We start from the raw sequence: 17,238 nt of genomic DNA on the forward strand, positions 1-17,238 counted from the left end.
TAAGGGGTGAACATTTTTTTTTAAATTTGTAGTTACTCTCATACTAAAGACAGACCTAGACAGCAGATCTTTTAAGTCCATCCTGGATCAGACTTGCTCCACATTCCTCAGCAACAAACACCCTGTCACCATTTTATGGTTCTCCTCTCACTCATCACAGCTTAACACAAACAGCCCTTGTTATTAGACCCAGTCGTCTGGCTCAAACAATCTGGCCTTTGTCAAAGCGTCTCAGGTCCTTACGCTTCTTCATTCTCCCCGGTCCCGCATTTTGACGACAACAGCTCACTCTTTACTTAAATCGCATAAATCCCAGACCCTGACATGTGCTGCTGTTAGGAGATAACCTATATGATTGTTTCACCTGTGAGTGGTCATAAACAATGGGCTGATTGCTGAATGAATAAAACCCACTGTATCGGTCCAGGTTTTGAAATATCCACCTCTAAGATTTTTACCTTCACCCCATTGCAAGGATGAATGAAATCTCAGTTTTTGTTTTGACTATAGAGAGACTACAGAGTTGAGAAATTACATTGAAATATTGGCAGCAATGCTTCATTCTAGAAGTAGTGTTAAAGGTACTCTTTATAATCCATAGAACAGAGTGAACTGTTTTCTTTTTTTAAAGACTGTTTTATTCAGCAGTGAGGAGTTCCTATGAATACTTCAAAGTGAGATCTGTCTGGAAAAACAAGGACATTTCTTCTACAGAAAAACACTGTTTAATCTTTTAAAATATATCAAAGCTTTGAGCACCACAATCAAAATTCTTCTCACAGCCATTGTGCTGGGGTGAGGGCAGAAATCTCAAAACTATGTGTATGGTGTTAACCGCAACACTTACTTGAGATTTTTTTTTCTTTTTTGACTGAAGGGGCAAACAGAATAAAAGGCTTTAGTGATTCACTAAACCAGTGTTATCATCAATTGAAACTGTGATTGTTGAGTCCTGTTTCTTCCATTTCTATTTCTTCTATACAAATACAGACCAGACCATTTCATATCAAGATGTTGATTCAATTAACCTTAACATGTAAGTAGGGTAAGGCTCATGGGTGAGCTTGGTGTTTAACTAATTATCATTTACACTGTAGGCTTTAGGTCATAGATATTTTACAGTATCAGAGACTAGTTTGTTCCAGTACCAGTAAAATTACACAATACTCAGTAGCCATTTTTTCCAACTATCGAAAAAAAAAAACACATCACTACTTAGACATAAAATCTTTTATTATAAAGTAATTTAAAGACACCAACAAGGTGGTGACAAACTTGTTACTTAAAACGTTAACATGATACTTTGTTTATAAGACGAAAAGACTGAATGAAATGGTTGGAAAGGTAACCTGCTAATGGTACTATGAAGTCGATCATTAGCTCCAATATGTTAGCTCATTCATTCATTTATTTATCTTTTTAGCCATTGCAAACATTATAGCCTATGGGACATAACTGATATCATAATGCCAATTCCAAATAAAAAGGTAGTGTGTATTTTATATAAACAGTATAAAAGATGGCCTTAGCTACAGTGACACTGCCCGCTGGTTTCTGAAGAAGTAAATTGTTGAATGACGCATCAATTAAAAGTCGTTAGCTAACATGCAGTTTCATATCGTAGACAATTATCTATTTTGAAACATAGTAAAGAGTAAGCAAAACACGTACTGTTAGAAAGAGCAGTTTGTGAATTTTACATGATTGCTGGTAGAATAACAGTAGCAGTGGCTACATTGACTCCAGACACGCTCACAAAAGTATGGGTTTGACTATCGTGTAGATATACGCGTCCAGAAGAGGGACGCACCGAACACTTTTGCATTTTAAGCTTAACATTATGCTGAAACTGCAGAAAGGTTGGGTTGCGAGTTACAGTGCAAACTACAATCAGGAGGAACTTTTAACAGTCCTGTTGTGATTCCCCAAACACTCCTCATCTCTAAGTATGCGTACAGACATTAAGCACATAACACAGTGTTTAACAAATGAAAACACAAATAGAAATCTGAAATCAGTCAAAAATGTGTTTGAAATTATATTGTTATTTATTAAGCAAATACCAAACTGAATTTGTGTTTTTATTCACACATTTGAGCCGGCACACAGGACTTCTGTGAGACGTCAGAAATTAATCAAGCATAACAATCAACCATTAAAACTAATTTTTCTGTTCAGGAATGCAAGTAAATAATTTTAATTTGGCACCTTAATCAAATAATAATAATAATAATAATAATGTCCTTTACTTTTTTTCAGCTGTTTTATAAAACAGCAAATTTGAAAATTCATGGATTACAACAGTTATTATATTTTTGCATTTTAAAATATTTGGATTAAATAACTTGTGTGTACTGGTAGATTAAGCATTACAGAAAAATAAACAATGATTTTTGGTAATTACCAACACTGTTAATTTAGGTCAGCTGTGGCATAAACCTTACACTGGGTGGTCTAATAAATGTGTTAAGCACTGTATTACACATTATGAACATATACTGGATGGGATTTAATATTAAGTATAAAATGAATAAACACACTGAGCACTTGTGAACATTATTTTACATGTGAAACTCTATATTCAGACGTGCTGTATTTTAAAATTGAAACTTCCATCACTTTAATAATATATAGCCTTTTGAAATCAGATTATTCTTTCTGAGACACCATGTATAACAAAGATTTACAATAATTCGTTTTTATTCAGTGTGACCTAAAATGAGTGTTTGAGGCCATGAAGTCAGCAGAAAAGTGTTTGTCGAGGTCAAAACAGAAACCTGTTTTTTCTACAGACCCCTATAGCCCCAGAATTCTTTGTGCACCACAGCTATTGTCATCTTAAAATACAGGTTTAAGGTACGGTATTTCAGCATAACAATGCAAAATACTTCCATCCCCGACTTCTACTGTCTTTCGTAACAATAAGTCAGGCCAGCGGCACTAGCCGCCATCTTCCATGCAAAGTTTTTTTTCTGTGGTTCATATAGTTCAGCATATAGCATATAAGAGTAGACATGAACACATGTTTATGTTCAAGATGTATGCTGTCCCCATCGGTTTCTGAACAATAGCAGCATATGTACCTTTGTTTTCTTTGATTTTTTTTAATCTGTGACACTTAAACAAAAATAGTTTTTGTTTTTTTAGAATTTTGGTATTGAAAAGTAGCACAGGTATTGGTTCTGGTCACATCCCCCTAAGGCAAGGGTGTCTAACATAAGGCCCTTAGTGTTACAGCTTTTCTGATTGATATAGAGCCCCACCGTCCATTGCCACCCATACTACACTGAAGCACACGAACATTTTCTGTTAACTATTGAAAACTCTATAGTCTAAATTCATAATTACAGGCACAATGATCAATGTCTTCTGTAATGTTACATGTTTATTGTGTTTCACTGGTGCGACCCACTTCACATCGAAGTGGGCTGTATGCGGCCCACGATGTAAAATGTGTTTCACATCCCTGCTCTAAGGACACCACCAATGACAAAGACAGAATATTAACACCAAGGAAGGAGTGACAGCAACACTTACTCATAGACGAATGAGTATAGTGAGATGACATTTCCAAGGGAAAATTTTTCATGACTTGTGTTATCTAGTGTTTATCTTCTTTTACAGTAACTCCATAGTGTATCCATCTTTAAACTGAATAACTGAGACAGTGACCTTATATTGGCAAAATGTTTTGGGTGTCTCAGGCCTATTAAATATGGCGTTATTTTTGTGTCACTATTCTGAGCGATGTGTTGCTCGCGCTCTCAACATTTCTGCCCGTGCGCGCTCAACTCTTTCTCTACACCGTTATATTTGTGCCAAAAAACCGGCCAATCACAGATTTGGATGCAAAAAAATCTGATTGGCTGTTCTGGTCTCCAATCAGCTCGAAATGACAAAATGCAATATCCCAAAATCCATTTCGTCCAAAATTCAAACGAGGCAGTGGCGGAGGAACTCAGAGTGGCGGAGTTTGAAATATTACTCTGTCTGGGTCACAAAATAAACTTTTAAGATATTTTCATGTGAGAATGGTGCTGTGTAAACTTCTAATATCTGCTCGATTCATCAAGACATCACATATTTGCATAACTGCTCTAACGTTTTCGGAGATGCCTGTTACCCATCAGCTGACCGGGTGGTCACTCGGGTTAAACATAATATATAAGGATGAACTGACAAAAAATCACCGACTACACCACCAGGTATTATAGGAAAAACCATAAAGCCTTTGAACTAAAACAAACGCTGTTGTAACAGTGATGTACACTGTCTTGTTGGTATATATGTATGATTTGTATAACCTTCATGTTTCCAAACCGATATCATGAGCAGCAGCTTTTACAGCTGTGGCTCCAGCAAACACCAGCTGATACTAGAAAGTAATATTAAATAAATTCTAACAACAGCTGATCAAGCTTGAACATGCTGTTGTTGTTTCTCCTCAAAATACAACACTTGCACCTGCAAACTTTTTTTTACGTGCGCTCACAATAGTGGCACAAAATAATTAATTTACTTTTCCTATATAGGGTATCTGTAAGGCTTGTAATTGACACTTGTGCAGTACAGGTCCTGTGGTATATGGGATGTGTATTAACAGGTTGAAATACTGTATGTCCTAGTTTTCCTTCTCACCCAATTTAGACACAAAAGAAGTGGAAACGTGTGTGGAGGCTGAGACTTTGATTTGTAAAGTCTTGGGGATCACAGGAGTGTGGGCATTTTCTTCTCAACAGTACAGGCTTCTTTGATTTCTCTGGAGGTTTACAGAAGTTTATGTTGTGACCTTTCTTTGGAGCTAACAAAGAAATATACTCTGTAAGTATCTCCGTTAACATGTTTGCTAATCTAACAGAAAGCAAACTACATGGTTACAGTCCTTTATATTGTGGGCAATCTTTAGACTCCACAGACTTTTATATTTTTACTTTGATAAAAAAATTGTTTCCTTTACAAAGACAAAATCAGAAATGAGGATATCTGAGTTTGATGCAGCCATGGTGAAACACAGTGCAGTCTCTGTAATATAGACTGCAGCTTGAATTTATGTCTACACATGATTCCCTCAGTAACATCATACTGCATCACACTGTATAGAGGCATAAAACGTATAAAATATAATTACGCCCTCAGCTTCGGTTATTGCGGCGAATTTTATTCATCCCATTATTCAAACTGATAAGATTTTTTTTTTCCGAGAGCAAATACAACTGGCACAAATGACTATCTTGATTTTCCATTGCTATAGCAACAAAAGCAATATGCATGTCCTGAATTAAAAACATCATTAACACTTGCGCCTTTAAGCTCAGGAGAAGCTGCGCACACATATTTTTCCATAGTCACCACAGTGTATAGATAAAGCAGTTGTTGTTGTTTGATAAGTCTAAATAAGGCAAAGGAAACAGAGGAGAGATGGAGAGCGAACTAAAGTCTGGCTCTAAAGAAGGACAAGCTGCCAAAAACAAAGTGCACCAAAAAGCTTCATTTAAAAATTATTAGAGTGGGCTGCCTAACCTAAATCCTCACAATTAGCACCCTGAAAGCACAAACTGAGTGGTTTCAATACTGTGATGTTCAAGCAGTTTGTTAAATACTCTTTTTTTTCTCTTTCTTGATTCATCTGGAACCCGAGGCCTCAAATCCTGCTCTCCGTTTGTGCGAGTGTGTGTGAGAGTTTGAGTGTGCGTATGCCCTTAAAAAGACAGACGAGAAATAAGAAGAAAAAGACAGAAAAAGGGGGCATGCAGTCAAAGAAACAAACAGCCAAACACACATAGCCGTCAACTATTGTCTGACATAAAAACTCTGAAACAAAAGCGTTTTGTTGGAGGAATAATGTATTTGTTCACATGCGCTGCATTAATTTCTCAAATACATAAAAACACAAGACGTAGTACTAAAATCAATCTTCTTTTTATTGCACATGGCGGGAGATTCTCTGGTGGTATATATTCTACAGCACAGAGCCTTTTTTTTCTCATGGTTTTATTCATTTTCTAAGACAGAGTGGAAGAAGAAATACCTTGCTGGCAAAATTATATAGTTATGTGTGCCATGTTTGCCCACGCTTTCAAGTGGTCTAAATATCTACTTGTTCTCAAACAGCGTTGGCAGCTGTTTCTCAAATTACTGGAGGATGCACGCAAATGCAATGTCCAGGTTCCAGCAAAAGAAAAAGCCCACTTACGGAAGGTTGGCAGCTTTACAAAAAAGCACGCTTTCTCTCCACATGATTCTAATTACTGAAAACTTGCTTCAACAATGGCTCCCAGAATCTATTAGAACAAACAGCTGCCCGTGACAATTAGGACATAATCATTTTGCATGAGGGAGTGTCTTCATTTTTAGACTGTTGTTTATTCAGGCTCCTTCAAGTTGATGCCAGATGTTAAGAAAAGCCTAATTCGATTTCATGGTGCCCTCGCTACAAAGTCACTCGGAGCTACAATATTAATTACAATTAAATACCATTAATAGGTCTTAAATAAATAAAAGTTTTGCTCCCAGAGGTAATGACTAATGCGAATAAAACATTAATGTCGAAAAACAAACACCACAAACAAAAACAAACATTCACCAAGGAGTCAAGGTGAGTGTTTTGCTAAGCATAATCACTTATTTAAAGAAGCTGCCAGAAATCCATAAACCAAAGACAAGCTGCTGTAAGAGATATCAAGACCAAACAAAGCCCGTTCAGCCAGATAAAACACTGCCTTGAGAAGTATGTACACAGAGATAAACGAACAGGAGACGTGCATGCCAAGTTCTACCATATAACAAGCTCGAAAATCCAAAACCAGCCCTCTGGTAACCACCCTGGCAGGGGTTACTGGATTATAAGTCGGCTATATTTAGATAGAGAAGAGGGGAGGCCAAGTGGTTGCCACCTTGTTCTCTGGTAGGCTGCAGCTCTATGGCTTTTATTATTACATATACTGCCCCCCCCCAACTGCCGTTCTCTCAAAATAGCAAAGAAGTCAGCGGTGCACAGAGGGGGACTTGGCTGACAACCACCTTACTGAGTGATAAACAGAGACCACTTAGGAGTGAATCAGGGGAGATTGGCTCTGCCATTTCAGATAAGGATCAGCTCGCGGGCACACCTAGACCTGCATAAATCTGTTCAGAGGAGATGGCGATTTGTCATGTCACACGTGTCTTATGTAGAGTGAAAAAAAGCGGCTATACAGCAATGGCAAGATCCAAAAAGCAGTGTCCTGCATGTCCCAGTGTTGCTTGATGTGAAGGTGGTGCAACATTGGCAATAAATAAATAAAAACCAATGTGGTTTTAGGTATTTCTTTAGTCCTTTCTTTGATATTTTTTGTACATGCTGTTCCAGTTCTGCCTATTATGTGTAAGGTGATATGCCGCTGCTTGTGAGATGATGAGTTAGCAGGAACACACAAGAAGGAGGTGATTCTAGCAAGTGGGCTGAGAGATTACTGGGTGGTTTTTTTGACTGTCATCAGTCTTTGAGTCATCTGCTGTTATACACTGATAATTCTGATATTCTTTGTGTGACACTGTTATGACAAAACATATAATATCTCCAGTCCTGGCAAACTGTGGTCTCACACTGAAATGTGAAATGTCACCAACATGATGACTTCAGTATGAATAAGCAACAGATGTTATTAATAATTCTGACTGTGTAGTCAAAAAACTAATGTGAGAGTTTAACACAAGCATTTTCTGCCGCTTAACATTATGCTGAAACTGCAGAAAAGTTGGGTTGCAAGTTACTGTGCAAACAGTAAGGAAGAACTTTAACAGTCCTGTTGTGATTCCCCCAAACACTCCTTATCCCTCAGGATGCTTACAGACATAATACAAATCTATTAGACTACCTGTCATAAAACATGAAAACACACATCTGAAATCAGATGTGTGTTTTATATTGTTATTTATTAGGCAAATGACAAACTGAATTTGTGCTTTTATACCCATAACAGAGCCAGCACACAGGACTGCTGTGAGAAGTCAGAAATTAATCAAGCATAACAATCAACCACTAAAACTAATTTTTCTGTTCAGGAAGCCAAGTAAATAATTGTGATTTGGCACCTTAATCAAAAAATAATAATGATGTGCTTTACTTTTTTCAGCTGTTTTATAAAACAGCAAATTTGAAAATTCATGGATTACAACAGTTATTATATTTTTGCATTTAAAAATATTTTGATGATAGATTTACCATTACATTGTATTGTTATTACCAATAGTCTAAATTTAGGTCAGCTGTGGCATAAACCTTACAGTGAAACATTATGAACATATACTGGATGGGATTTAGTGATAAATGAATAAACATTTCACTCTGTCATGTATCCAACAAACAACTTTTAAAGTAATAAGACGATGCTTTTCAATACTTATGACATTATACTGTTGTCAACATGAAATTTGACAACATCTTTCAGCTATTTATGGAGCCTGATGGGGACACTGGTGGACAAAATATTACTGCATGGCAACAAGTTAGTTATTTGTGATGACAAGATCAATAACTTGTGGCTAAGAGGCAGTTAGGAATACAGATATGATAACTAAATTGTTGCCATGTGTTATTAATGCCTGGCCACAAGATACAGAATCTGTTGTTTACTGACAGCATCAAGCGAGCTCTTTAGGGAAATTATCACACATGAAGCATCTATAAATTTGATTTAATTTTGTTTTATTTTAACCTTGGGATGAGTTATAATAATATCCTGCATTATCAGCAGTGGGAGGGGCCCTGAACCAGCTCTCGCTCTCTCAGTCCTGTTACATGTCTGTTGTTTTCTTCTGTGTAAGGAATTATATAATTGAGGAATACTGAGTAGTGGCTAAGAAATCAAAATACGTGACATGACGGATGTGTTGATAACCTGTGTTCTGTTTAAACACAACCTGGCACCTAAAGACAACAACCTGCTCTGAAGCAACAGCAAAAATAGTTTGTAATTTTGTTGTTTATGCTATTTTTATACACGTATAGATCTTGAGAGGGCAAAAATTACAAGCATCTGACTTGATGGTTGAGCCCAGACGTGAACAAAGCTCTATGCGCTTCAGGCAACAATTAAAAGATCAGACACCTTGCAGCTTTCTGATCTTGTTTATCTCATATTCAAAGTCATGGACACTTTATAATGAAGTTGTGGCCACGATTTAATATCTAATTCCCATGTCTTATTAACTCGTGAATACTATTTAATTATCTCATTCACATGTCTTATTATGGACACAAGTTATTGGTCGTTTGGTCACACGTTACCATGTGGCCAGGAGGGCTTTATAGCTCTAACTCGCGTTAGTCGTATTTATACTAGAATATGATTATAACAAACGGAAAAGGCCATCACAATAAGAAGATTTGCCATTTCTGTTAGCTATTTCCAGAATTTTTAGAATCAAATCCAGCAATGGACTTTCATCTGTGCTTTTTGTTTAAGATTCAACCAACGGCATAAGCAGAGCTGTTTATTATTTGCTATTTTTAGTGAGGAACGACATGTTTTTTAAGCAAAACAAAAAATGTGTTACACTCGAGACAAAAAGCATTTAAAGTCTGAAACTAGCGCTCAATTGCATGTAACCATATTTAAACCATACAGTGTTAATATAATGGCACACCTGTGCAGTTAAAAAATAATATTGTGGAGGAATGTGCATCTGACAGTGAGCGTCAAACATTCGTTAGTGAGATGTGTTTGACTCTAATTGCACAGAGTAAATAATTATTGTGTTGAAAAAGACAACAGTTCTTGACATCTGTAATGTTCACCCAAGTATTAACATTAGCTGACAGTGTTAATTTGTTTGCTGTAAAATATAATAGCAGTCCAAACAAGTGCTTTATCAGGCAACATTCATGCTGATAGATGTGAACATGCAAGAGAGAGCAGAAAAAAATGTTTAGCACTCACATTCACAGAGGTGATCTTCCCCAATTGACAGGCCTCCTGCAAGGAAAGATGACAGATTTTTACATTGCTGTCTGACTGTAACTCTATAGAGAATTTACAATTGAAATTGATATTTGAACTCAGCAAAGGAAAGTGCACGGGGAACTTTCCGGTGTTCTTAGAGTCAATCAGAGTTCACAATCGAGAACCACGTAGATTTGAGAGTTTTTTGAAGTAGGAATTGAGAATAAGGATACATATTGATTTCTTGCTCGGATACAAACTTTGTGCAGTGCACTTCCGTGCCCAGTTGGCTCGCCAGCAAACCAGGCTGCAGAGTACACACCCGCTCCCCAGAAAAGTAAAGAATAGGGCAAACCTGACATCCTGACAACAGAAGCCCTACATCTGATACTTTGATAAAGATGTTTTCTCCACATGTCAGGGAGGAAAGTGAACAGAATATCAAATGAAGCATCAAAAATTAACAATAAACAGTGACAAGCTTCTAAATTGGGAACAAAAGACACCCGCAAGCCTGCAAAATAGCATCCTCTCTCTGGGGACTTAGATAACTCACAGAGAGATAAGAGTATTTAATTTTTAATCACCAATTTTGTTTTCTTTGTACTGTGTATAATAATCTGAATACGTGACTTTATTTGCAAAGAAAATAGAAGAAATGTGGCAGTGAAGTGCCACTTAGACAGGGGAGAAGCTGAGAGGACTACTGGGGTGGAACGGTAAAACAATGAACAGGAAACAAGTTCATGTCAACAGATTATCCCTCCATAATTATTCGCCAAGGGATGCTGTTACTGACTGAGCGATAGAGGAGTACGCCCCAAGATATTCACTAAAAACAAAATGGTTCTTTGTGGTGGCCAGTTAAATTAAAAAGAAAAAAATAAGAATCCATAAAGGGTTTTAGTATCTTTCAACTCATTGTTATAGTTTTACAGCCCATACATTTACGGTTTGGCTCCATCTCACCTCTCATCATCATCCACTGTGCCCAGAACACCCTACTGTTGCATTTATAGCACAAAAGCTCTGATAAAGCCAACACTAAAAGGCAGACAAGCAAAGCTAGCAGTTAGCTGATAAGCATATCATTTAGCAGTGTTTCCCTCAAAAGCTGGAGTCTAAATATATGGAGTTAACATATGTTAATATTGGCTTTAGAGTATGATGTGCATACAGAAAATGATGGCTTTTAAAAAATCTTTTGTAGGCAGCAACAACCTTATGTTGCATAAACTGTTTATGAAAGTTCATTTGCAATATTACTGATCATATATTCCCCAGCATGGACAACAGTGACACAAACCTAAACATGCCTGAAAGTAACACAACATGATGGCCTCTGATGACAATTTAGTACCTAGAAAAGAAGCCACTTCAATACTATTGAAGTGGTTTGGCTACAAGAAGTCAGACCTCTGAGCACAATACAAAAGAATACTTTTCTCGAGAAAAACAGAAACGACAAGCTTCACAACTCGAATCAAAAACAGACCATCCAGTACAACCAGTGTAAGAAGGCCTACAAGGAGCAGGTACTAACAACTGGTAGTGTGTAACCCATTAGTAAACAAATGACTCAACTGAGAAAATTTTAAATGTAAAACCTTGCCTAGGCCTTACTTTTGTGCTTACACTTGACTTATGCTGTGTCACTGGATGTATTGCTGTTTCACTACAATTGCACTATAATGCTGCTGCTGGCACCTTGTGGCAATAGATTTAAACAAATGAATTAGGAGGTATGTTATCAATGCCAATTGCTTAGTGGAAAAGAAGGATGGGAAATGTCCCTTCGTTTTGTTTTCGCTCATAAATCCTGCTGGCTGCGAGGATTTTTACATTGTGTCGTCTTAGGTATTATTGCAAATGGGGCAGATTTCAAAGCCACCTTCCATTTCTTTTATTTCTATGTTTTTTTTCTCCATATCTAAATTTTCTGCAAGGCAAAAATATGATTAAGATCTTTCTAACACAGTCACGATACTTGCTTGGCATATGAATCACTGTAATTACTATGAAATCAGCAGCACATCAATTTCAAAAGTATCCTGTTCAAGAACTGCAACTGTAGATGCACTCTTAACAATCTCTTCTACATATGGAGACAATGTCACTCATATCAAAGTAGATTACATAAGCTTGTAATTAGAATTAACACTCCACTTATCATTTCATCATCACATTATGCCCTAAATATCTACTAAGCACTCATAATCAGATTATAAGGAATACAAAAATATTATAAAGGCATATATCGGTGTCTTTCTTTAAATGTACCTTTACTGTTTACGCAAATGAGAAGTACATGTTTATTTTATTATTTATGTATTTTGTCTGCACATTTGAGACTAACAACACCAGTCAAGTCTGTCTGAAGATTTACTCATTTGCATCTAATGACTGGTCATTTAAAGCAGAATTTTACTTAGGGCTGCCACCGGGCAGTTGTTTCTTCTTCAAGTAATGTTTTATTCAACATCTTGTGACACATACTTCAAGTTAGAGACCTTGCCAACCAATTAAATATATGATAATGCACATAAGGGACCTGAGAAAGTGACCTGTGGTTGTTTCATATTTAGATGACATTCAAAGCAGTAGTTGTACATCTGACTGTCAGAGACCATAAATGTATGAGTTTTCTCTTTTTTTCTCTCCTCAGTATGGATTGGTCAGTGACCCTCTCTCTGGATTTACGCCTCTCAAACTAGCAGTTTCAAAGCACTCATATGCAAGCCTGGGAGAGAGTTATGCTTAAGATAAGTGCATTTGTTGGTGAACCACATCAAAGTACAGAGGGATGTCTTAGCGAGCAAAGGCAGTGGAGCTCAAACCTCGCCTTTGATCACCCCAGGCACTCTGATCATTAAAATATTGGATAAATAATTGATTAAAAACACCAGACCTTATTGTGCTCTGTTTCTGTATCCAAATGTATCCTAATTTTGAGACACTGTGGGTACACTGTACATAGGAATAAAAGGGACATATAGGACATATTGTTGCTTTGGAGGGCATGTTTTGCAAAATATTTGCTAGTAATGAGACTTGATAGTGAACCGACTAGAGGACTGAGTTACTGACTGAGTTCCAGTATGAACTGAAGGCAGGTTGAAGTCCTATGACAAACCTTCTTCACAAGCAATGGTCTGAGCTCTGGCATGCCAAGCTGCTACAGTGGTAGAGAAACCGAGAAAAAACAAATCAAAAGTCACAGAAATGAGTGCATTCCAGCTGAGCGTAGGTTACAGGAGGGTAGCTAATATTCCATCTACAGTGGAAACTGTGCACGCAGTATGCAAGACAAGCGCAACATGAACACTATGTGTATATTAGGGATATTAAAAAGGCTATTTTCCTTCATCTTACGCTTATATATGGGCCAGTATTGAAGTCTCCCTAAGTACATATACATTTGCATATTGAGTATAAAAAATGAGTCCAAGGTAATCAAAATTTATTCCTGTTCCAACTTATAATACTTGGCCTGTGGCGAAGTACAAATTCTGGACCCCATGCAGAGTCTCACTGGGCCCACTTATCCATTGAATAAATCCATTACCACGTTTGTATGAGTAACTAAATCAACGTGTGTATGCCTGTTCAACCGTAGTGGTTCATGATCACGATGATCATTTTTTCTAAACATATTCTGATTACCGCACGTGTTCTTCACTGTCAGGTTTCACCTCATTATTCCTGTTATTTTAACATATTTATTGGACTCTTTGCATGAGACAAAGGTGCAAAGTGATCAGTCTAAAGAATGGTTGCCTTACATTTTCTAATGAGATAACATGAAAGGCCTTACAGAGATCGTGTTTTATGTGCAGAGATAAGATAGCATATTAAAACTAAACCCAAGTACAACTAATTGATCTACAAAACTAATTAAATCAAGTGTTTGAACTGATAAGTCAATACCTACAATTGCTCCCATGCTGACTGGGCTTTATTAGTTGAATGTCTGAAAAATAGAAATTTTGCGATGCTGCTAAAGGTGGGGGGGGGGTGTTGACTCCAGTTTGGAGTGAGCTTCAAGCGGTGCCTACAGGAACTATTTTTTTTTTCCAATTGCATTGTCTTTCAGCTATGGAGGTTGCCCCTGGGTAGCTATTGACAATCATAAGGTACTCCAATGCTATGCTGTCTTTTTGACACTAAAGGGGAACATGATTTACAAGATCATGTTGTCCAAAATAAGATTTAAAATTAACACCTAAGACCATAAACCATAGATCACAAACTCATTTAGGAACTGGTTACTGAGATCATCTAACAGGAGAACAGTAACCTTATTTTTTCAAAGACTGCACAATCAATCAAACTTTTGTTTTGTTGAGCTGTCCACTACCGGCCAGAGGAAAGAATGCAGGTGTAAAACACTTGGCTTCAATTTTGAACTCTTGAAAGGTGCATCTATCTTTTTTTAACTTCAATAAAATTTTTAGGTGTTCAGAACACCCCAGACTTGTATTTTACTTACAGATACATTTGTAGTCCAAAGGACATTACAAACAGAGACTTATTTGTAAACATATGTCACCAGAGAAGGACAACAAACATTGATATTAAATTACACCACACTCTAATGACATTTAGTAGCCACAATGGGGTCCAATTTTAACTTCATCAAGCTCTAAACACATTCAAGTGCACTTTAAAACCACAGAAACACAGCTGGGAGCCAAAAATAGTTAAATTACCACATATCACAAACATGTAACACATTTATAATCCAGTAATTTCCACAGGCATCCATTAACACAATGGCAATCAAATCACTGACTCCTGTTATTCCATCATTTTTGTGACTTTTTCTTGATCTCTGTTAACATCATGGCACAAAGGTCCATGCTCAATTATGACCGCTCTAATATGTTAGCAATTAAGATATAAGTATCACAATAATAAGCTTTGCTGAGTAAGTTCCATTAGCAATAACTTCAAAGTAAAAGAAAAAATAACTTCCTCACTGCAGTTTGTGAAAACATTTTTAAAGAGCATATGATGTGATAACTTCAAGCTACAGTGAAAGCCTTAAAACCCCTCATCCCTGGGGTCCTCATGCTCCTAATAGTTTAACACTAATGAGATCTGCTGCTCCCATCTTTACAGCCTCCCACATAACAGTTTATTTCATAGTGTAAATACCTTTGAAGGTAGGGAGAAGCACAGAGCAAGCCAGAGAGACGAGAACCTTTCTAGTTGGCCACGGTCTCTTAACTTGTATATTTCGCATTTGTTTTGACTGCAACTTAGGGTTCCTTGGTGAAACTCGGGTCTTCTGCAATTCAGTTAGTCTTACTGCATGAAGTCTGTGAAAACAATGGTCAGGCAGCACTTTGACAAGATTGGAGTATTTGAAAAAAACGTGCCGTGGTCTATTACTTGAGCTCTTTGGAGACGGTGGGAGAAAAGCACATGGCCCGCTATCAGCTGCTTTCCCAGAGGAAGAGATGGATGTGTCCGAATTTATCAAAAGGAGCAAATTGTCAACTGTCAGGTAGCCTCAAAACAATGAGACACATGCATACATATGCACACATAACTATTCACCACGGAAAACTTGGATGTGCATGCCATCTGCTAATGCACGCAGACTCGAGAGACATGGATGTCTCAGCCAAGACAAAGTGAGCAGAGTTCAAGTTTACATCTCTTATATATCTGGCAAACACAGCATGCCTTAGACAGCATAATAAAACGGTTGCAAAACAAAACACCTCCTCATCGAAAGAGGCTAATAAAGTCTTCAATATACTTAAGTGTAGCCTTAGATAAATAGAATAACCATTTCCCTCTGCACTGGTGTTCAGTTGTCCAAAGTGTATTGATGTACTTATTGACATTCATTAAAGGGAAACCCTCTCAGCAAACCACAGAGAGCGGTGTAAATCCTGTAAACTTCTTGAGTGTGCATAAGGAGCAACATTTCTTTAACACAATTACTAAACAGCAATAATGTCACCGTATGTTCGAACCAGTTTTGATTTACAAGTGGACACCATGTTGCCTTTTAATCAGCTTATTATTATTAAGTGGTCTGTATATGTGTGTTTCCCCTGGACAATCCCCCTTCTTGCTTCACTCTTAGCGAGGTATTGATCCTCCCAGTGTACCAGCCCCTCCTGATTTCATTAAGCTAGCTGCTGTTAATTACTCCACACTCTAACCTTTTGCTGTTTCATTTGGGCCAACAAATTGGGTGAATTAAAAAAAGGTGATGTGGGAAGAGGAAAAGAGAGAAAGGAGGGGGAAAAGCTCCTTGGCAGCTATGCTGGTGGACCCCCTCCCTTTCTGTGGCGTTTGTGTCAGAATCCCAAGCGGCATAATAATTAAAAAAGTTCATCAATGTTCTCTTTGCTCATCAAATTATGCAGAAGGAGGCTACTCCAGTAATTGTGGCAGAGGATTCATTTATGAAAACCATATGAGCTAGAACTAGTATGGTTGTCTTGGGAATTGAAGAATTTTGTCCTTTTTTCACGTCTTTGGGCTCGTGTCAAAGGTAGTGTAGAGTCAAGCCGATTGGTGATTAAAACCCATTTTATTTACCAGGATCATGTGATGGTCCTAAGATTTTATTTTTCACTAAATCAAAATCCAGCACACACCAATTTGTCTTCTTAGGGAAGGTATTAAAAGAGTGCGGCATGACACATAGCTGCAAAGTTATAATTAGACTTCATTTAATACCTTATGTCATGCGCGGTGCATGGCATCTAAAGCATACTTAAATCTCAGGGGATATAATTGATTAACCATATGAGGGCGGGAAACAGATGATGAGGATGATGCTCTAAATCCATGTTAAATCGATATAGCCACTTCCTACACATCAAGGGATTATTGACAGAAATTACTACCAGCCGCAATCGCTCGCGTACATCGGATCATTTCTAACTTGGTGTATTAATGTGTGAATGTGCACAAGTGAGTCAAAAACATTCCACTGCTGTGACTGCTCTAAGAAATCATCAAGCTTTAAGTGGGACAATTTTGCGACATGGATACATTACCAAGAGAGCAAGTAAAATTTATAGGATCTTTTGGAGCCATTATGAAAGATGCCCTTTTCTCAAGGTTGAGTACATTCTAGTTGAAAAGATTCTACATGATGCAGAAGGAGCCATTCAGAGAACTCCCTTTGGCTGAGATAATAACTTCATCATAATTAGCTTGTGGTGCTCAGGAGTGTTGAATTGTCGGTTGCAGTGGGATCTGCGCTGATTTATTGCTTGATTTAATTACGTATCAAAATTCAATTAGACATGCTTTCAACCAAATTCAAAGTGAGCTTTGTCAAGCT

The 17,238-nt window shown here is 37.4% G+C and overlaps 1 protein-coding gene across 1 annotated transcript in view; it reads right to left on the reverse strand.

Annotated features, from left to right (window-relative positions):
• The window catches only part of pcdh11 (protocadherin 11), a 146,959-nt gene that overhangs the window by 49,256 nt on the left and 80,465 nt on the right, over nt 1-17,238 (reverse strand). The window contains exon 5 of the mRNA XM_085426187.1: nt 9,921-9,956. Within this exon, the coding sequence (XP_085282313.1) occupies nt 9,921-9,956 (36 nt within the window). The remainder of the gene's footprint in view (nt 1-9,920; nt 9,957-17,238) is intronic.

This window comes from Rhamphochromis longiceps, linkage group LG2, assembly GCF_057381845.1.
Source record: "Rhamphochromis longiceps isolate RC_006_pf linkage group LG2, R_longiceps_female_GT1.1, whole genome shotgun sequence".
Classification (NCBI taxonomy): Eukaryota; Metazoa; Chordata; class Actinopteri; order Cichliformes; family Cichlidae; genus Rhamphochromis; species Rhamphochromis longiceps.